Source organism: Neltuma alba, unplaced genomic scaffold, assembly GCF_004799145.2.
Source record: "Neltuma alba isolate B1F8T4 unplaced genomic scaffold, ASM479914v2 tig00006999_pilon, whole genome shotgun sequence".
NCBI lineage: Eukaryota > Viridiplantae > Streptophyta > Magnoliopsida > Fabales > Fabaceae > Neltuma > Neltuma alba.
In genome coordinates, this window is record NW_021634646.1 from 100050 (window position 1) to 123486 (window position 23437).

Consider the following 23437-nt stretch of genomic DNA (forward strand, 5'->3'; position numbering starts at 1 on the left):
TACAGTGGGAAGACATGATTTTATTGAACAAGATGAGAAGGGCAGAGGGATACATGAGAGATCAGTGGGACTGAGATGTCATCATCTAGATGACGTCGATGAGCGAGGAAGAGCCGAATGGCCTCTGGGAATAGCAGTCGAGGTTGGAGCCATAGCCGACACCCAGTATATCGCAGTATCTCTTGTAAAATCCAATGCGATCCGCCACCCTCGAGTCCTGGCCCCTCCCGCACTCCAGCCCTCCGTTGATGATGTTGGTGGTGGTTCCATACCCTGGAAGCCGACCCGCCGCCCTGTCAGCGCCGGAGGGTGTCCATCTCCCCGTAATGACGTCGTGGCACGATGGCTTCGGCGACTGCGCTGTCATCCAGAACCACAGAGCTGTCTTGAAGGATATCACAGCATTACTAGCCACCAGGTCCGGGTTGTTGAGCAAGTCCGCTCCTATCGCTCTTCCGCACTGCCCGTAGTTGTAGTTCCTGTCATTCACTCATCCCTAACCCATCAGCACATATCAAATAAGTTAAAATTATGCACATATATGTTCTGTATGTACCAGGAGAGTTGGATGGGTCCGCGGCCGTAGTATTGCTTGCCGGCAGCACATGGATACTGGGGACTGGGGGCACAGTAATTGCTTGGCGGATTCCGTTCCTGTTTGAAGCAGTAACCCCACGCGTAAGGACCGTCGGGAGCGCTGGGCCAACCGCCGGTGGTCTCATGGGAAGTTTGGCCAAGGAAAGCCGCGATCTCCCTCTTGCGCGTGGCAACATCGCTGGTGCTACCGAAGGCGGGGAAAGACTTGGCGGCTTCAATGAAGGCATCGTAGTTGTAGAAGTTTCTGGCAGGGCAGGCGGCGTCATTGCGGTGCTTGAGCATCTGGTTGAAGGTGTCCCTGGAGATGATGCCCGTGAGGCCACCGGAGGGAGGGGCGGTGCCACATTGGCTTTGGCAGCCAGGGCCGCAGTAATCATTTGTGGAACCGCACCAACCGAATTGGCTGCAGCAGAGGCCGCCGGGACACAAGGCACCCCCTGCTTGTCTTCCGCATTGCTCTGCAGATGACCCTCCCACCAGGAACCACACCAGCACACACAAGACAGCCCACATGGTGTTAATGTTATCCATTTGATGCGGAGAATCGAGGGATGATAGCTCCCTTATAAGTTACACATGAAGAGGGTGGATCGAGAGGAAAGCGTCAAATTTATTATTATTATTATTATTTATTTATTTAAAATAATTATTACAAAAGCAGCAGCCGGGAAGGTCAGATGATAATGTGGGGCCTACGGCGGCTGAGCAGACCTGTCGGCATTACCTTAATGAATGTGGTGACGGGGTTAATTAATTATACAGAGCCACATCGCGCTTATCTCCTCGATCTTCTCTCCTCTTCAAGTGGTAATTAATAACTATAACCCGCACTCGCCGCCACCGGAGATGCTGCCCAAAATGCTACCTCCCTCTTGTGCTTCTATAAGAGTAAGTTAAAGATTCGATTCATTTTTAAATATAAATATAAAATCTTAGTTTATATTTTATTTTTAATATTTATTTATTTTACTTTCAAATAATGTTTTCATTGATTATATATGTTAAGAAATCTCTATCAATAAGTACTTAAATGGACATGATTAATAGTGATATTTTAAAAAATACAACACGTATTTATTACGGATAACTAATTTAATTAATTTTTTTAATATTTACAAATTAGTTATATAGTTTTTATATTAAGGATCAGAGATAACATGCCCTTATATGTTTGGGTGTTTAAGTGAAAACCAAATGATGATTTTCCTCCTCTTGAAAGAAAAACCAATAGAGAAACAAAGGTTACAGCAAAACTTTTCTCTATTTCAATATAAATCTCTCCCACTGGTGAAGCTAGACCAGCCTCAGCAGCAGAAGAAGTTTGACCTTACCGGGAGCACGCATAGCTAATTACCTCATTGCCTTCAACGAAATTTTGTTGAAAATCAAAGTCTCACCTCTTTAGAATTATTAAGTTGATTTTGATTCTAAATATAAAATTTATTTTTTTTATATTTATTAATTTTTTTAAATTACTGCTATTAATATTTTTTAATTATAATAAGTAAGAAAGAGAATGGAAATATTAAGGAAGACGATTATAATATTTTAGAAAAAATATGTCATATTTCTTATAATTAACTAATTTACCTAACTTCTTTAATATAATCAAATTAGTTAAATGAATTTTATATTAAGGATTAGAGGAATATTTGATGTAGCAAACATTGATATAAAGGTAATTGTTTTGGATAACTCTAATAATTTAACTTCATAACATTAGATTTGAATTTTTATAGAAATATAACAAGTCATGAGTTATATGTGCTGTTGCTTGATGTCATGCTACTCTTCCGATCCTAAATATAAAATCTTTATACTAGTATGTATAAGGGTCTTATATTTAAAATAAGAGGATTATTTATAATTTAGTATGTATTGTATAGTTGAATGACTGGACAACTTGGACAAGCTAAAGGAGTAGGCCTTTTAAATTAGGGGAAATTTCACTGTAGGACCGCAGAAGACAAATAATTTCAAAGAGCCCCCAAAACTTTCTGAAACCTCACTGCAGGACCAAGGGACCAATCTGATATTAATTTTTAGAGTGAGATTACAATAATACCCCTCCCTTTTTATTTTATTAAAAAATAAATATTTACCGGAGTTACTGTTCCGGCCACCGGAGGTCGGAGGTCCGGCCACCGGCGCTCAGGTGGCCGCCGTCGGGGTCCGGTCACCGGTGGCCAGAACAGTAACTCCGGCGGGACCTCCGGTGGCCGGAGTTTTTTTGTTTAAAACAAAGTGGCCAAGGGAGGGTTTGAACCCAAGACCCCTTGGCACACCAAAAGACTTGTAACCACCAAGCCAAGCAACCCATTCAATTATAAAATGCAAATAAAACTATATCTAACAAAATAAACGCAACAGTCCAAATGTAAGTGAACAAGTGAAATTAGACGATTTACAAGTGGAATTTAGAAATTTGCAAAAAAAATTAGGCAATTTACAAATAACATAATAGAAGTCATAACCCCAAATGCAAGTGTTTAAGTGCAAATGAGCAAGTGAAATTTGAAGATTTACAATAAAATTTTATGGATTTACAACCCAAATTTGGCAAACACAAGAGAATTCACAACCCAAAATGTAAGTGTTTGAGTGTAAGTGAACAAGTGAAATTAGACGATTTACAAGTGTAATTCAGCAATTTACAACAAAAATTAGACAATTTACAAATAACATAATAGAAGTCATAACCCCAAATGCAAGTGTTTAAGTGCAAATGAGCAAGTGAAATTTAAAGATTTACAATAAAATTTTATGGATTTACAACCCAAATTTGGCAAACACAAGAGAATTCACAACCCAAAATGTAAGTGTTTGAGTGTAAGTGAACAAGTGAAATTAGACGATTTACAAGTGTGATTCAGCAATTTACAACAAAAATTAGACAATTTACAAATAACATAATAGAAGTCATAACCCCAAATGCAAGTGTTTAAGTGCAAATGAGCAAGTGAAATTTAAAGATTTACAATAAAATTTTATGGATTTACAACCCAAATTTGGCTAACACAAGAGAATTCACAACCCAAAATGTAAGTGTTTGAGTGTAAGTGAACAAGTGAAATTAGACGATTTACAAGTGGAATTCAGCAATTTACAACAAAAATTAGGCAATTTACAAATAACATAATAGAAGTCATAACTCCAAATGCAAGTGTTTAAGTGCAAATGAGCAAGTGAAATTGTCGAATTTCACTTGCAAATCTATAAACTTTTGTTGTAAATCTTCAAATTTTATTTGCTCATTTACACTTAAACACTTGTATTTGGGATTGTGAGTTCCATTATGTTATTTGTAAATTGCCTAATTTTTGTTGTAAATTGCTGAATTCCACTTGTAAATCGTCTAATTTCACTTGTTCACTTACACTCAAACACTTACATTTTGGGTTGTGAATTCTCTTGTGTTTATCAAATTTGGGTTGTAAATCCATAAACTTTTATTGTAAATTTTACTTGCTCATTTGCACTTAAATACTTGCATTTTGGGTTATGACTTCTATTATGTTATTTGTAAATTGCCTAATTTTTATTGTAAATTTCTGAATTCCACTTGTAAATCGTCTAATTTCACTTGTTCACTTACATTTGGACTGTTGCGTTTATTTTGTTATATATAGTTTTATTTGCATTTTATGATTGAATGGGTTGCTTGGCTTGGTGGTTACAAGTCTTTTGGTGTGCCAAGGGATCCTGGGTTCAAACCCTCCCTTGGCCACTTTGTTTTAAACAAAAAAACTCCGGCCACCAGAGGTCCCGCCGGAGTTACTGTTCCGGCCACCGGTGATCGGACCCCGACGGCGGCCACCTGAGCGCCGGTGGCCGGACCTTCGACCTCCGGTGGCCGGAACAGTAACTCCGGTAAATATTTATTTTTTAATAAAATAAAAAGGGAGGGGTATTATTGTAATCTCACTCTAAAAATTAATATCAGATTGGTCCCTTGGTCCTGCAGTGAGGTTTCAGAAAGTTTTGGGGGCTCTTTGATATTAATTGTCTTCTGCGGTCCTACAGTGAAATTTTCCCTTTAAATTATAAGGATAAGGGAGCAAAGTGCCAATGCTCAAGCACATGCCGAAAGAGAAGTAAGAATATATGAGGCATGTGCGGAAGAGAAGTATATACTCCCTCCGTTTCTTACTATAAGAGACGAATAACCGAATTATATTGATTAAAAAAGTAGTTAAAATTCGTTAAGAGCAATTAATGTGTAAAAAGTATAATTTTTTTCCCAAAAATGCCCTCATTAATAAGGAGAGAGAACATGAGAGAGAACTTTTAAGTGTCTCTTATATATATGAATATGTCATAAATATCAAATGTCTCTTATAATAAGGAACAGAGAGAGTACAACGAACAATGAAACTTTTAACTTATGAAGTTTGCCTCAATTAATATTGATTTGGTTCTAGAAATTTAATTTTATAAATCAAGTCTCTTTAAGTTATATTCATATGGTTTGAAAATATATACAATTCTAGATGTGTAGTTTTTAATTTAGAAATGACAACCCCTGATAGCTCACAGGAAAAAAAACTGCCAATCCAATGAGATTAGGGTGTTTGAAAGCACCCAAAAAAGCACTTTTCTGCAAAACGAAATAAACTTTTTTACATATTTATTTTGTATATCATAAAAATACTTTTAAAACCATATTTTTGATTCCCTCCATAACAATATGAAATTGGGCGTGAAAGGACTTAATTGATAAAAATGAAACTTTAAAAATCAAATCAATAATTGAGGCAAATTTAAGGACTGCTTTTGATATGTTTCCCCAAAAGCGCACGTACGTGCTCCATATATCATCATTGAGAGTAAAGCTAATAATTATTAGGGAGAATTTCACTGTAGGACCGCAGAAGACAATTAATATCAAAGAGCCCCAAAACTTTCTGAAACCTCACTGCAGGACCAAAGGACCAATTTAATATTAATTCCACAAACGAAATGACACCACTGCCCCTCATTTTAGAGTAAGATTACAATAATACCCCTCCCTTTTTATTTTATTAAAAAATAAATATTTACCGGAGTTACTGTTTCGGCCACCGGCGCTCAGGTGGCCGCCGTCGGGGTCCGGTCACCGGTGGCTGGAACAGTAACTCCGGCGGGACCTCCGGTGGCCGGAGGTTTTTTTGTTTAAAACAAAGTGGCCAAGGGAGGGTTTGAACCCAAGATCCCTTGGCACACCAAAAGACTTGTAACCACCAAGCCAAGCAACCCATTCAATCATAAAATGCAAATAAAACTATATATAACAAAATAAACGCAACAGTCCAAATGTAAGTGAACAAGTGAAATTAGACGATTTACAAGTGGAATTCAGAAATTTGCAACAAAAATTAGGCAATTTACAAATAACATAATAGAAGTCATAACCCAAAATGCAAGTATTTAAGTGCAAATGAGCAAGTAAAATTTGAAGATTTACAATAAAAATTTATGGATTTACAACCCAAATTTGGTAAACACAAGAGAATTCACAACTCAAAATGTAAGTGTTTGAGTGTAAGTGAACAAGTGAAATTAGACGATTTACAAGTGGAATTCCGCAATTTGCAACAAAAATTAGGCAATTTACAAATAACATAATGGAACTCACAATCCCAAATACAAGTATTTAAGTGTAAATGAGCAAATAAAATTTGAAGATTTATAACAAAAGTTTATAGATTTGCAAGTGAAATTCGACAATTTCACTTGCTCATTTACACTTAAACACTTGCATTTGGGGTTATGACTTCTATTATGTTATTTGTAAATTGCCTAATTTTTGTTGTAAATTTCTGAATTCCACTTGTAAATCGTCTAATTTCACTTGTTCACTTACATTCAAACACTTACATTTTGGGTTGTGAATTCTCTTGTGTTTACCAAATTTGGGTTGTAAATCCATAAACTTTTATTGTAAATCTTCAAATTTCACTTGCTCATTTGCACTTAAACACTTGCATTTGGGGTTATGATTTCTATTATGTTATTTGTAAATTGTCTAATTTTTGTTGTAAATTGCTGAATTACACTTATAAATCGTCTAATTTCACTTGTTCACTTACACTCAAACACTTATATTTTGGGTTGTGAATTCTCTTGTGTTTCCCAAATTTGGGTTGTAAATCCATACTCTTTTATTGTAAATCTTCAAATTTCACTTGCTCATTTGCACTTAAACACTTGCATTTGGGGTTATAACTTCTATTATGTTATTTGTAAATTGTCTAATTTTTATTGTAAATTGCTGAATTACACTTGTAAATCGTCTAATTTCACTTGTTCACTTACACTCAAACACTTACATTTTGGGTTGTGAATTCTCTTGTGTTTACCAAATTTGGATTGTAAATCCATAAACTTTTATTGTAAATCTTCAAATTTTACTTGCTCATTTGCACTTAAATACTTGCATTTTGGGTTATGACTTCTATTATATTATTTGTAAATTGCCTAATTTTTGTTGTAAATTTCTGAATTCCACTTGTAAATCGTCTAATTTCACTTGTTCACTTACATTTGGACTGTTGCGTTTATTTTGTTATATATAGTTTTATTTGCATTTTATGATTGAATGGGTTGTTTGGCTTGGTGGTTACAAGTCTTTTAGTGTACCAAGGGGTCCTGGGTTTAAACCTTCCCTTGGCCACTTTGTTTTAAACAAAAAAAACTCCGGCCACCAGAGGTCCCGCCGGAGTTACTGTTCCGGCCACCGGTGACCGGACCCCGACGGCGGCCACCTGAGCGCCGGTGGCCGGACCTTCGACCTCTGGTGGCCGGAACAGTAACTCCGGTAAATATTTATTTTTTAATAAAATAAAAAGGGAGGGGTATTATTATAATCTCACTCTAAAAATTAATATCAGATTAGTCTCTTGGTCCTGCAGTGAGGTTTCAGAAAGTTTTAGAGGCTCTTTGATATTAATTGTCTTCTGCGGTCCTACAGTGAAATTCTCCCTAATTATTATCTCCGGTCCCAAGTATAAAATCTCGTTTTATAATTAAGACCGGAGGTAATATCATTTGTTGGCTAAGAAGGGGAGTTAATTAAGAACATAAGAGTAGCTGAGGTGGAGGGTAACGTATCCAAATAATAAGCAAAGTTAATCAGTCCTCCATATCATTGACGCCTATCATCACCGTAGTGTACTAAATTAAAGGACACAAAAAGCTTGGCCCCTCATGCAGCCGAATGCTTGGTTCGGAAACAAGCAACCACGGACTCTTTTTTTTTTTTTTTTTGTGGTCAAACACCACGGCGGACTCACATCTTAAAGGATATCTAGTACCAAAATGTGAAAAGGAAAAAAAGGGTAAAAGTAAAAGGCTTCTCACAGCCTATGCCGCCATGTGTATACTCCCTTCGTTTTTTATTACTCCTTCTGTTCCTTATTATAAGAGACATTTGATGTTTATGGCATGTTCCTATATATAAGAGACACTTAAAAGTTGTCTCTATTTTTTTGTGTTGATTTCCTATTTTACCCATATTTATTTTATCTCCAATTCACACACTCTCTCTCTCCCACTTCTCTTTCTTTTAATAATTTAATTGTTCTCTCTCATATTCTCTCTCCTTATTAATGAGGGCATTTTTGAAAAAAAAATTATACTTTTTACACATTAATTGCTTTTAACTAATTTTAACTGCTTTTTTTGATCAACGTAATTCGGTTATTCGTCTCTTATAATAAGGAACGGAGGGAGTACAAGATTTTTTTTAACTAAATTATACGGTTTAAGATACTCCCTCCGTTCCTTATTATAAGAGACAAATAACCGAAGTACGTTGATCAAAAAAATAGTTAAAATTAGTTAAGAACAATTAATGTGTAAAAAGTATAATTTTTTTCCAAAAATGCCCTCATTAATAAGGAGAGAGAGCATGAGAGAGAACAATTAAATTATTAAAAGAAAGAGAAGTGAGAAGGAGAGAGAGTGTGAGTTGGAGATAATAAATATGGGTAAAATAGGAAATCAACACAAAAAAGTAGAGACAACTTTTAAGTGTCTCTTATATATAGGAACATGCTATAAGCATCAAATGTCTCTTATAATAAGGAACGGAGGGAGTAACAGTTAAAATTAGTTAAAAACAATTAATATGTAACAAATATAATTTTTTTCAACTATACTCCTATACATAAATAGGTAAATGTGATAGAGTAATAGTAAGATAAATAAAGAAAGATCATGTATTAAATGCACTAAATTAGGGGTAAAATAGATAATAATTCATAAAATACTCAGACAAACTCAAAGAGGATCTTATAAAAAGGAACAGAACCATTTAAAAAATTAGATCTTATAATAAGGGATGAAATAGTATATTATATGCGGCACTGTGAAATCACTTAACACGCATGCGTATGCTCCGCACTGGCTCCTTCCTCCACATCACTTGTTTGTAGCACCTCTTCGTAAAGTCTAGCGGAGATGCCTGCGAAGCTCTCCATGGCCTCAAAAATTTGCTGCAGGCTTGCTTGTAAACTAGTGCTCCCACCTTTGTCCACCTTTGTAAACTAGTGCTCCCACCATTTTCTGCTTTACTTCCTGTATTTGCTTCTGTAGCTTCTGCTAGCTCATCTCCCTTTACTACATTTCTCCCAACTTCCCTCTCCAGCATTATTTCCAACCTCTCTTGTTCCCATATCTGAAGCACTCTCCTGCCAAACACATACATACGCTCCACAACTTCCTTTTCAGATATTCTCTCCATGGCTTGGGACCACCGATTGCATATTGCAAATACACGAGGAGCTCCCATTCTACCAGGGGAAAAAGCACCTACACCATCTGCTGTTTCTTCCGATTCATACAGCAGACATCTCAGAAGCCAATTATTCAGTGCTCTCGCATACCTTTTCTGGGCATCTATCCAGCTAGAGAATTGCAAAGTCCAGTTGATCACCTCTTGTTCAAGTTGCTTGGTAGCTTCATCAGCAATGCCAGTCTTCTTCTTGGATCCCGTCCAACCAAGAATTCCGGCTTCTCTCATTGCTTCACACTGTATTCGGTGGCACTCAAGCATGGCTTTCCACATTCTTGCTAGCCTCAAAAGCCCCCAAAAAAAAACAAATGTATCCGCACCTTGAGAGGAAGCAAAACATACTAATAGAATACTCTGCATATAAACAAAATCACACAAGTCCTATATACATGTCCCCAAGGATATGTAAAAGTCAATTGGCAAAATACGACCACACCAAAACCACGAAAAACGCAAGAACAATAAACACGAGCATGCTAGACCTATCATATCGAAGTAGTCTACCGAACCAAACCTTGAAACTTACACAAGATCCTTACACTTTAAGTTCGGTCTTAATGATGAAAATTCAATAACAATCGCATTTTCCCACTCTCTTTTTGTACCTTGTTTTAAAAGCATATCACATTTGATGGTCATGCACAAGTTCACAAGGCTATCTATAAATTCTAACAATCAACAACAACAACAACAACAAGCCTTATCCCACTAGGTGGGGTCGGCTATATGAATCACACGACGCCATCGTGCTCTGTCAACAATCCAATCCTTAGATATGTTGTTGACTAGGAGGTCTCGTTCAATGACCTCATTCAACGTTCTTCTCGGTCTTCCCCTGCCTCTTTTTATGGGACTCCATCTTGTTTGATTCACCCTCCTCACCGGGGCCTCCAAAGGCCTTCTCTGCACATGTTCAAACCATCTTAAGCGATTTTCAACCATTTTCTCTTAGATAGGTGCCACACCAACTCTTGTCCTGATCTTTTCATTTTGAATCCTATCTTTTCTTGTATGACCACACATCCATCTCAACATCCTCATTTCTGCTACTCCGACTTTGTGCTCTTGTTTTCCCTTTAATGCCCAACATTCACTACCATACATCATAGCTGGTCTTATAGCAGTCCGATAAAATTTTCCTTTAAGTTTCTCAGGTACCTTCTTATCGCAAATAACTCCGGTAACTTTCCTCCACTTTAACCAGCCAGCTTGTATTCTATGAGAAATGTCTCCATCAATTTCCCCATCCTCCTGTATAATGGATCCTAGGTATTTAAACTTTGATACTTGAGGAATAATTTGCTCTCCTATCCTCACCTCCAAATCTCCATTACCTTGCCTCCCTCCAAAATCACAATGCATATATTCTGTTTTGTTCCTGCTCAAACGGAAACCTTTCGACTCCAAAGTCCTTCTCCATAACTCCAAACTAGTGTTAATCTCTTCTTTTGATTCCGCCATAAGAATTATATCATCCGCGAAGAGCATGGACTTAGGGATTCTTTCTTAAATAGGTTCAGTTAAAACATCCAGAATAATGTTGAACAAGTACGGACTCAGAGAGGATCCCTAATGTAGGCCAATCTTAATAGGGAAGTCCTTTGTCTCCCCCCAGGCGTCCTTACACTGGTAGTTACCGCCTCATACATATCTTGTATGGCTTTGATATAAGCAACCCGTACACCTTTCTTTTCCAAAGCCTTCCACAATACTTCTCTTGGCACAGGATCATAAGCCTTTTTCAGGTCAATAAAAACCATATGTAAATCTCTTCTTTTACTTCTATATCTCTCCATTAACCCCCTTAGTAAATAGATTGCTTTCGATGTGGATCTCCCTGGCATAAATCCAAATTGGTTTTCCGAAATAGAAGTCTCCAACCTCAACCTATATTCCATCACTTTTTCCCACAACTTCATTGTATGACTCATAAGTTTTATCCCTCTGTAGCTTGCACAGTTTTGAATGTCTCCTTTATTCTTATAAATAGGAACTAAAATGCTTCTCCTCCAATCATCCGGCATATTTTTAGAGTGTAGAATTTCATTAAAAAGCTTGGTTAGCCACACCTCCCCCTCATCGCCCAAACATTTCCAAACTTCAATAGGGATACCATCAGGCCCAACGGTTTTTCCATTGTCTATTTTCTTGAGACCCGCCTTAACCTCTTCGATACGTATCCTGCGGTAGAAAGCCAAATTCCGATCATCTTCGTTAATTAACAAGTCCTGCAAGATTGGCACCTATATACATACATATATATATATTTATATATATAAGCAATTGACAAAATGATAGCAGGAAAGTACCTACAACAATAACCACGTTTAGTCAAAAAACTCATGGAGAACGCTCCCATGTTAGATAGTAAAAACATATAGCCGGCGAGGAATAGAGACATATTCATGAGCTATACAAATGGAGCAGCGAGTTCTTAACTTCACATACCCCTGGATCAATTCATTAAGTTGGGGCCACAGTTCTTCGTCCCTTATCTTATCTATCCTCAGAAATCAGATCAACAACCTGAATGACCATTCTTATTTTTGTGGATAGTTTCTTAATTAAAGTTTTAGCTGCATCAACTTTGTTAAATCGGCACCCCTGTCATCGAAACGCTTCAGCAATCGACACTTTCGATCGTGCAAGACTCGTATCTTTTCCTCTGCCTACAAAAATAAAACATAGTAGTTAATAAATAAATAAATAAATTCTAATGATTAACAAGACAGCGAGGTAGAAAAGAAAAGAAAAGAAAAGAAGATACGAGTGATCAAACCCTAATGTACGAGTATTTAAAAAAAACCACAAAAAGCTCATAGATGTAGGCTATTTAAAGATAAACAAGATGCTGGCAAACAAGTACGCATTCAACTCAATTTACCGAAGATCGAGTTAATGCATATTGTGGAAGAAACTTCTGACTCTTTGGTGAAAATATCATGAGAAAAAAAAGCATATATACCTCTACTTCCTTGTAGAGTTTCTTCTGCCAAAGATGAAGTTTCTGCAATGTAGAAGAAAGGTTGCGTGACCTCGTCAACAGATCTCCGTCAAGTTCCAAGCTCCTAGGATCAATCTTGTATAGTACTTTGGAGATTGATGGTTGTGACACCATTAATGACAACGGGAGATCGACTAATTTTAACATCTTGGAAAAAGCTGGTTCATATGGATTGATAAAATTCAAAGTTCAGGGGCAAGCATAATAATTTGACCTCGGCACAAAAAACCAAGTTCAAATCACTCATTGACACTGTAACTTAATGCATGCAATATACGCTCGAAGAACTTGTAGTAGTACATGGCACAAATTAGTGAAGAGCACCCTGAAAAGAAGGAACGTCCTCAAATAATACACAGATCAAGATAACAATAATGGATTGTGGAGGTAATAATTGAATTTAAGAGAGGTAGAGAAAATGAAAAAGAGCCGGGTTACACCAGAAAATGCAGATGACTTACCTTGATAAGCCACATGTTTTCGATAACATGGAAGCGTTCCCACCTCAAGTATCTTAGCGATCTCCGTGCCAGACTCAGAAGCCCTTCGGAACTGAGCCTCAATCTAGCTGGCTAACTCAAAAGCATCCGGAGGACCACCTCGTTCCCCGGACATCTTATCATCATCCGCATGCACTTCATGCTCCACCACTTCCACGCCATCATTCTCCATTGAACCAAGCGGCATAGCTTGGTGAAGCGATGCCTCTGTAAGTTCAGCTTGGTTGTCTTTTGTGGATTTTGAATGAGTCCCAGCCCCATCATCTGCATCGCTTTGATCCTCCTGCACCGGTTTGACCAGCTCATACTCATAATCATCATCTTCCACATCAGGAATTCCCTCGTCCTCTTTTATTTGCTTCAAGTCCTGGCTCGTTGTGAGTTCAGAATGATGTCCATCCTCATCATAATAAGAGTTATGAAAATGCCAAGGTCAATAAATCCCTGGAGGTGGCTGAGATGAAGAAGCAACCGCCGACAAGTCTGGCCCGAATGGAGGGGTTGAGCGATAGTACCCGCCGCTCCCGACACCAGAAGTTTGATCACCGAAGTAGTGAGAAGGATTAGAATTGGTGTGAGAGAATGATGAGGAGTAAAATGAAGAATAGTCGCCCATGTGAACAGCGGGGGGACTGAAAGGCATCTGCTCATACACCTGGGAAGGGGGAGCAGTATGCTTCATAAATGCAGCAGATGGAAAGGAAACGTGACCTCGGGGATATGATTGGAGAGTATAAGTGAAAGGATGATGGGGTGGAGGCAAGGGAAGGTCGTGGTCGTCGTTGTGAGGAGGCAAAGAAGGAGCTGGGAAATGGTGGAGCTGTAGGAGGGAAAGAGCAATAGAGTGGAGGGAGTTGATATAGGAGAGGTGAGCGGCAGAGAGGGCATAGGAGTGACGAATAGTTTCATCGAGAAAGGCGCAACGCTGACGACAAAGGGCGACGGCGGGCAGATCGTTGAGGTTGGCGGCGGTGCAGCCCATGAGTGACGGCGATGGATGGGAGGGGGAATACTGAATTGATAGCATTAAATTGGTAATGAGGAGGAGGAGGAGGAGGAGGAGGGAATCTTATGCCAGCGAGGAGCCGAGTGTAACCGAAGGAGTGAGCAAGCACAAATTGGGCAGTCATGGAGTGGCCTGCTGTGTCATACGGAATTAGCGTCATGTTTATGATGATAATAACAATATAATGGACTAAAACAGAAAAAAGACACGAGAGAAGGAAGAATTAATAACAAAAATAAATATTCCTTTCTGGATGGAACAAATTTGAATTTGAGATGGATGTTCATTCATTCTACGACGTCGTGCGTGGTTTGTCTTATTTCAGTCAGCCATGTATCGAATCCACACCTCCGATCCCTGTGACAAATTAACCCCACACTCATCATCACCTACATACACTTCCATTTGTAATAACATATATTATTCAAGTAAATATTTGATGCCATATCTATATAACCTATAAACCTTATAGTTGTTCAGTGATTGGTCCACATGTTTCTCATCTATTGGTCTATGTCATTCTTGGTGCATGTATTTGTCTTCTAATTCCATTATCTATTGTTTTGCCAAGTATTAGCCGTCCACGTGTGCTTCGCTTTTATGTCTCGTGGGATCCAGCAAGAGCATCCGAAACATATCGAATTCCTTGTAAGCCAAGAAAAAATGTATCCACACGGTTCTTCGACTTCTGCCCTTTTTTTTTTTTTTATTCGACTTCTGCAAGGTTTTTTCGACTTCAGCCCTTTCTTTTCGTCATATCATAATTCGCTTATTCTAATCTTCGGAGATTGAAGGCGCAGTAATAGGTATTCTCCGCCTGCTATTTCTCTAATTTCACTTTATGCTCTCTTTCTTATTGTTTCTCTTCCTTATTCAAAATCTTCTCCTCTCTGGTCTCTTTGACTTAACCTTCAACGATTCAAGTGCTTGGCTCTGACTGATTTTTTAGGAACTCGGGAGATTACGGCAGTATTGCTGATTATGAGGCTCTGCTGCTAACCTTGGTAGAACGTAGCTATTTCTCTACTTCGGTAACCCTTATTATTCCATTATTTTTCTGCTTCTTTCACTTTTCTTGTCTATTCGGTACTTCATTTTCTCCGGCCAGGTGTTAAAGATGCTTCTTGGTGTTCAATCTAGACAGCCCGAGTGGAAGTTCGGTTACTTCTTTTTGGTGAGTTAGCTGGGTACTGAATTACATAATTTTTACTATTTGTTATGGAAGACTCTTCTTTGCGGTTGTTTGAGAGTTGATCTATCCCACCCATTACAGTGATCTTTTTGTTTCCACACTTTGTTTCCTATCTGTTCGATTTCTCCATCTTACACCCCTTCCTCTCGGTCTTTTACTTCACATATTTGGTTGATGTGCCGTTCTATTTTCGCTGCTTTTTGTTTCTTTGTTTTTTTTAATTGTTCTTACTGTAGCAATGATTATGGAGCAGCGTTTAGAAGAAATGAATAGCGAGATGATTGTTAAGAGTCATTAAAATCATGTTGGAAAAGAGCGAGAGGCCAAATTTCACTTCCAATCGAGGAGCTTATCCGATCCCACCTGAAGAGCATTTCTAAATCAAGCAGTCATTGCAATTTGTCGGAGGATTCAAAATTTAAATTCTTACAATATTAGATAAAATTGGCATTTGTTTGAAGAGCATTATTTGACATTGATGTGGATGTTCAAGGAAATTTTTTGTTAGTTAAAAGGTGATCAAATAGTGTAATGTCTGTTTTGATATTTTTTTATCAAATTATTTTCTAATTAAGTTATTAATTTGATTTAATGTCTAGTAAGCCAAAGTTAGGGGAAGTGAAGTCATTATTAATTATTGTGTTGAGATTAAGTGTTGTAATGATCGTGTTTCATTTTTTTCCCCAACGTAATTATCGTGTTTCATATAGTAAATAAATAAATGCTCACAATGTCGGAGCGATTGCGATTTTTTCGGAGATTCAAGCTATAAATGTTTATAATAATAATAGATAAATCCAGCCATTTCTTCAAGAGCATTCTTTGATATTTATGTGCTTAACCTAAAATTAATTATTGAGATTATCATTTTATTAATTGGTTGGTTTTTATGAAATAAAATTATCTTTTAGGAGAGAATTTCCTTTTTTATGAATTAATGCACAGAAAAATGGAAAAAAAATATTGCGCTTCTTTTTGTTTATTATTTATATTTATCATTTATTATTGATCCAGTGATTAAATTTAAACTTGCTCCATAAATTGAGTAGTTATGACGATTCATTAGAGGATTCAAAATTTAATAGCTTAATATCCTGCTTATATTTGAATTTTCCAATTAGAGATTTATTTCAAGTTTTATTTTTTCCAAAGGATTTCATTTACCTTCCTTTGGATATGTTACTGCTTAAAGTTTTTTTCCTTTGATCTATGTGGTTTTTTTTAAAATAAAAACAAAGATTTTATTTCTTGTCCTTTAATTTGGAATTCTTTATTTAATATATTTGAGTGTCATAATGATATGTGCCTATCTATTGATCTTCTGTTACATTGCATTTGGTTAATATAAAGTTGTATCAGATGAAGTGTGTGAAACTGAAATCGAAAGGGTATTATTAATATGTAATTAATTGTGCACAAATAAGTCTTCAAAGGAATTGGATAGAAAGGGCATATCTTTCCAATCACAATTTTAAGCCTAAGTTGGAAATACTTTGTGTCGTTTCATCCACTTCTCATCTAAAGTGGCATCTTCTTCTCAAAGTTATTCATGCCTTCTTTTTTTTTCTTATGTATCTTCTTCTTTTATTTTTCCAATTTCATTTGCTGTACTGTTGAACTCTATTATTATTTGCTATATCATTTTGTCTTTTCCAAGTTTTGGTAAGGTACTATTTTGATTTGATTTGATTTGATGATTTGAAAATTAAAAAGAGTAACGTATAAAGAAAAAATGTTAACGACTTTAGTTATTGATCTATGAATATATTTGGATGATGATTTGGAAGGGTCTCTTCGTATTTGTTTTAGTGAGGTATAATGTGTGATTGGTTTGTGTCTCTCAAATTCTTTTTGAAAAAATAATTATCCAAATGTATTCAGTTGGACTAAACCAATTCAAATTATAGATTAATTTTAATTTTTTTCATAAAAATAAAAATCCATTTATAAATCTTTGCTTTGATTTTTGTTGTGAACCTATTTAAAGATCATTATTAGGCATCCTTCGCTTATAATTAGCCGTTTAAAGTTATTTGTTTCAATCATTATTTTGTTAATTACAAGGGCAGCTCAGTATTTTATCTTGGAGGTATTATAAATACGTTATATCATACACTAACTTCAAGGCGTTTTAGCTGGTCAAAAAAAAAAAAAACTTCAAGGCGTTTTCATTTTATTCTAGATCTTTATTCATTGAAGAAAAAAGTTTTCCTAAACAACTTATTAAGTGGATGATATTTTTTTATCCTGTTTATAAGTTACTTTCAACATATTTCATATAAACAAAAAAAAATCTTAAACTTTATTAACTTTTATTTAAAATTTAACAGCTATTCAACTTTATTCTTATTTAATATACATTATACATCTTGTAAATGGAGTCAACATAATAATAAATGAAGAGTAAAATTGTACATTAATATAAAAAATTTCTCTCATTGCCGTACAATTAGGACTAAAAAGTGTCTTTTCTCTTTACCTTATAAATAAGACCATGGGAGTATGAGAAAAGATTATGATTGTTAAAAGGTTTTTACAAATTCCAATTAGGATTATACCATATTTCCCTTATTTACACCTGTGTTGTAATTTTTTTTTTTTTGGGTTGAACAAGATGTTGAAAAATTAGTAGCTTGGGGTGGGATTGATCAATTTTTAATATAATAGGAGGTGCACTACTAATATTTTAGGGTGCTAAATGCTAGATGCACTTTGAAAAATATTTTAGGGTGCTGACTTTAGACCTTGTAATCATTCGGTTTCACATAGTAATTTATTAGTTTTGTAATCAAGTGGTTTGTTCAAATTTAGATTATCACAATTTTTTAAGGGATTCAAAATTTAACGTTTTTTATACATAGAAATTTATTAGATGCTAAGCTAATCAAGGAGCATCTTAGATCGCTAAAATTGCTGAGCATTATTTTCTTTGATATTTAGAGTCTCTCATCGATTCACTTTATCATTTAACTTCTTCACAAAATTTAAAATTTAAGTATTGAATGTGATATTAGTTTATATACAAAAAAATTATTGGCATTTCAATATTGAAACCTACAATAACACTATTAGTGCTTAATTGCATGGGTATGGCGTCTAGTTTTTTTAGTGTAACTAACAACCGCAGACACATTATTCACTATTGTAGTGGTTAAAATATGACTTTTCTAGCAGTTTTAACCGCAACAAATAACATTGGTAACGGTTAGACAAACCGCTAGAAAATCAAATGCAAGAAAGAGATTTCTAGCAGTTATGGGAACCGCTACACAGTATGGTCAAAACGTCATAAACTTTCTAGCGGTTAATATAATCGCTAGAAAAAACAAGTAGTCGAACAGCAAATTTGTAGCAGTTATAAACTGCTAGAAATTGCCGAAAAATTTCTAGCGGTTTGTTAACCGCTAGAAAGTTCTGAGCAAAATTTCATTTTGGTGCCAAAAATTTATAGCAGTTAATAACCACTAGAAAGTTTGGAGGAAATCAAATTTTGCCGGGAATCAAAATTTTGAAATTGGGGCTAATAATTTCTAGGGTTAGGAACCGCTAGAAATGTGACGGCAAATTTAAATTTTACGAAATTTGTCTCTCTTTTTTTAATTTTCTAGCGGTTTTGGAACCGCTAGAAAGTTTATTCCAGGAAAAAAATTGAGATGTTTGATTATTAAAAAATATAATATTATAAATTTAAAAACCATTAAGTAGATTATATTAGAAAATTTTTGTTAATATGTATAATTACCAATGTATTACATGTTATACATTTGAATTTTCTAATAAATAATAAGTAATTAAGTCATGATTGTGTCAAATGAAGTGAATTTAATTTAATAAGATAGTTGAATTGAAGATGAGATAGTTTATAATATTGACCCTTAACTGTTATGTTGAGAAGTGTTTGAATAAGTTGAGGGGCGTATGACAAATGTGAATAAGAAAAATCTGAAAGAAAAAGAGAAATAAATATGTTAGTAAATTATAAATAAAGAAAAATAAAAGATATTAAGACTTATAAAATGAAAATCACCTTACCATATAATGAAGAGAAAAAAACCACCATATCAGAGAGTAAGAAAAAAAGAGAGAATTATAAAGAAGAAGGGGAGAGGAAGGAAAAGAGATAGGGTAAATGAATGAAGAGGTGATGTGGTATTTATAGTGATCAGCGAGATATTTGTAGTGATTTTTTTGCAGTGTTTTAATTCATTTTGTAGCGGCCTTGTATTTTCTAGCGTATAATATAACCACTAGTATTTGTAGCGGTTATATAACCGCTACAAATTGTAATTTTTTACTTTTCAAAAAACTAAACCAATTTTAATTTATACATATTTATTTATGAAAGACAAATTTTTTGAATGATAAAAATTTTTGAAAATTCTATTCTTGATCATCATCCTACCTGAAAAAAGATATTAAAAAAATTTATGTTAGAATTATAATATATTTAGAAAAAATTAGTAATTAGTAGTTAATTATTTAAATAATTTAAGAAAAGACATATATATGATAATTGTCAAATTATCGTCTTCTTGAGGAAAGAAGTTTTCAAAATTCAGGGGTTGGAAGGGTTTGCTGTTGTAAATAATGTCACCATCACCCATATCATAAAGATCCCGTGGCTTGAGATGAACGACCATATTCCAGTTTTTATGTTTCTCGTCCTCGACATAGTAAACTTGGTGTGCCTTGGAAGCAATAATATATGGCTCATCATCTTCAGATTCCCCTATATGAATAAGTCTAAAGAAATTAACAGAGGTGATGCCCAAGTGGTCAGTAGTGAGTCCCCGTGAAGTTGTCGTATTTGCCCAGGAGCACTTGAACAGAGTTACGGTGAAAAACTGGTAACTCAACTCAATGATATCAATTAGCTTTCTATAGTAAGTGACGCCTCCAAAGCGCATATCGCCGTCATTGCTACTAGCATAACATTTCGTCCCGAATGTCCTGCAAACTCCAGAGTTTTGTGTGAGCAATCCCTGATCATGTCCAATCGTACAGAACTTGAAGCCGTTGACATTATAAGCGGTAAACCTTCGTGCATGGTCTAATGGACCGAGGGAAAGAGCTTTGAATTCATCTGTGTATGGGCTGTTGTCATTACGTATTTGACGTGTAAACCAACCGGGAAACTCTTTGTGGACTCTTTTATCAATGTCAGTGGAACACGCCGGCCCTTGTAGCTGCCGCCTGAGGTAACTTCTAAACTCACTATAATGAAGTATAATTTGTTAGAAGAGTTAGTGAGAAACAAATATAAAGTGTAAAAGTTAGTGAGCTTATATAATATTTACTGCATGAAGGGTTCAACTTGGCTGCAATTTATCAAAACATGTCTGTGTGCCTGTAGTTTCTCTGTGGGAGTGAGTCTGAAGAATTCATATCCTCCAACTGGTTTCTCGACAAGAGGAAATAAAGTTGACGTGAAAGGACCAGGAGGAGAATCATCTACGCGATGCAAGCGGTTAAAAGATATCTCCATGTCATCAAAGTACCTTGAACAGAAAGTTAGGACCTCATCTCCGGAATAACCTTCTGCTATTGACCCCTCAGGCCACGCCTTATTCCTAACATATGATTTTAATTTTTCCAAGTACCTGCAGGTTAATATTCCATTAACAATTGCGAGCAAATGAAATAACAATGTGAAATTTAAAGAGGCGGGAATAAAAGATAATCTAGTACCTCTCTATAGGGTACATTCATCGATAGTGAACTGGGCCAGCAACCTTTGCTTCTCGAACAAGGTGGACAGTCAAGTGAACCATAACAGTGAAGAATGATGGAGGAAATATCATCTCCAAGTGACAAAGTGTAAGAATTATTTTATTTTGCAGCTGATCAAGCTCTTCCGCTATCAAGACCTTCGCACACAACTTCTTGAAAAATGAACACAATTCCACCAAAACCACTGATACATAAGAAGGAAGTGTGTTTTTCAAGGCCAATGGAAGTAACTGTTGCATAAGAACATGGGAATCATGACTTTTTAACCTAGTAACCTTTCGAGCCTACAGATCGATACACCTTGAGATGTTGCTAGAATATCTATCAGGTACTTTTATGTTCTTTAGCGTCGAAAGGAAGATATCCTTGTTTTGCTTCGTCAAGGTGAATTTAACTGCTTGAAACTTGTCGTTTTCATCAGGCCAAGCCTCTTCACGAATTCCCCAGGCCCGTAAATCTTTTCTAGCTGCGAGATGGTCTTTGGACTTTCCAGCTTCGTTGAAGGAAGAGTGAAAAATATGCTTCTCTTCCGCCATTGCATAGGTTGCGTATCAGATATCCCATGAGATCATCGTCCCAATCATTCGGGATTCATATTCTTACCAAACTCGACATTAACATCTTCTAACTGTGACAAAATATCCACACCAGACAAAATAACAGGAGGATCTCTCTTCTCTTGTTTCCCATCAAAGCAAATCTGTTGCAATCTAAATCTGTGCTTGGAATCGAGGGACCATCAATGTCCTATGAAGCACCACTTGCGACTGTGTGGAAGACGACATGGCACGTAATCAAAATTGCACTCAGGACAGGCCAATCCAGTATGCACGTTCCAGCCGAATAAAGTTCCCAAACCGGAAAAATCACTTATTGTCCACATCAAGGCTGCACAGAGGTTGAATAGTCGCTTGTCATATGAGTCATATGTCTCAACACCATTCATCCACAAGTTCATCAATTTGTGTATCAACGGTTGCAGGTATACATCTATATCATTTGTCAGTGTTTTCTTGCTAGGAATGATCATGGAAAGCAAAAAGGAGCTCTGCTTCATGCACATCCAAGTTGGTAGATTGTATGGAATTAACACCACCAACTAGATACTATAACTTGTGCTCATATTTCCGAAGAGATTGAAACCATTGGTTGCTAACGCAAGATGTTTCTAGGATCACTGGCAAAGTCTAGAAATTTCGCATCAAATGTTTTTCACGCCTATAAATCTCGTGGGTGCTTTAACCTGCCATTTGGATTTTTCTCAGTCACATGCCACCCATGTGCTGAGCCATTTTTGATGACATATACATTCTTTGCAACCGCAGTTTCAAAGGAAAGTATCTAAGAAAATAATGTATTAAAAATTTCAAATAGCGAATATTTAAAGATTGAACAAGTAACACATTATAATCAATTGTATTGAGACTTTCAAATATCAAATATTTAGAGACGGAACAAGTAACACATTATAATAAATTGTACTTGAGAATTTTGGCTGGTTTCTTCTTCTGCTTTTTCCCTTTCCGTACCGACTTATAACGAGACGTCTTACATCTCGTACAAATCTCCTTGTTTGCATCATCTCCCCAGTACAACATATAGTTGTTTAGGCATGCATCTGTCTTCTTGTAGTTCAAGCCAAACTTGTTAATAATCTTTTTTACTCCATAAAAAGATGGAGGGAATTCAGCTTGAGGGAAAGCATCTCCCAGTAATTCCAATAGCATGGACATCGTCTTGTCAGTCATACCACACAAGCATTTGATATGATACAACCTCACCAAGAATGACAGGTTAGAATACTTTGTGCACCCAGAATAAAGAGGCTTATCAGCTTCGCTCATGAGGTCAAAAAATTCCCGAGCAGTTTCGTTTCTAAGAAACTTCAGTTGAGGCCCTTCTACTTCATCTTCGTTGGGATCTTCACTTTCGTGAACGCCAAAAGCATCACGCAAATCATAGTTCATGGCATCGGCTTCATCTACTCAAACTCCCATCCGTAAAACTACTGGAACTTACTCAACAACCATATCTAGTCATTCCCCATGTAGTTGTCAAAATATATACTCTCGCGGGAAGGGCTTAAAGATCAAATGTTCTCTAACAATATCTCTGGGATGCCACTTCTTGAAATTACATTTAGGACATAGACACTGAATCTTACCGTTTACGGCTGCATTGGCAAAAGCAAAATCCAAGAAATAGTTTAGACCAGCCAAGTATTGCGGAGTCGACCGGTGCAAGTTGATCCACGACCTATCCATCACTAATGTTACTCAAATTTCGTGAACATATGACATGGGAAGCTCAAAGAGAAGTTAAAATGACTTTCAGATGGAGTTCTTTAGCTTATAAAGGAGGCTGCCAACAGATGCATAACGATCAAATTTTTGTAGCGGTTATAAACCTCTAGAAATTTCTAGCAGTTTTAACAGCTAGAAATTTGAATTCAGAAGCATTTTCTAGCGGTTTTAGATTTTCTAGCTGTTTATAACCGGTAGAAGTTTCGAGCCGGGAGGAAAATTTGAATATTCCAACGATTATCCATTTTCTATAAACAGCTAGAAATTTTTTTGGCAACGGTTATTTATTTTCTAGTAGTTTATAACCACTAGAAAGTTCGAGGGAGGAGAGA

At 36.2% G+C, this 23437-nt stretch overlaps 1 protein-coding gene and 1 pseudogene across 1 annotated transcript; both read right to left on the reverse strand.

Moving 5' to 3' along the window:
• Positions 1-1143, reverse strand: LOC114751655 (endochitinase-like). The gene is made up of 2 exons (XM_028940321.1): positions 557-1143; positions 1-479 (listed from the first exon to the last, which is right to left on the reverse strand). Exons 1-2 carry the CDS (start codon positions 1126-1128, stop codon positions 86-88), a joined length of 966 nt encoding a protein of 321 aa, XP_028796154.1. The 5' UTR covers positions 1129-1143; the 3' UTR covers positions 1-85.
• Positions 1144-8954: 7811 nt separating this feature from the next.
• LOC114751646 (uncharacterized) lies at positions 8955-13856 on the reverse strand (annotated as a pseudogene).
• Positions 13857-23437: the final 9581 nt, after the last annotated feature.

What these genes read in the sequence shown, in the direction of transcription:
- LOC114751655 (XM_028940321.1), bottom strand. Translation starts at nt 1,128, where the DNA reads ATGGATAACATTAACACCATGTGGGCTGTCTTGTGTGTGCTGGTGTGG. An exon ending in GGACCCATCCAACTCTCCTG is followed by an intron (nt 480 to 556) that starts GTACATACAGAA and finishes AGTGAATGACAG; the next exon opens with GAACTACAACTACGGGCAGT.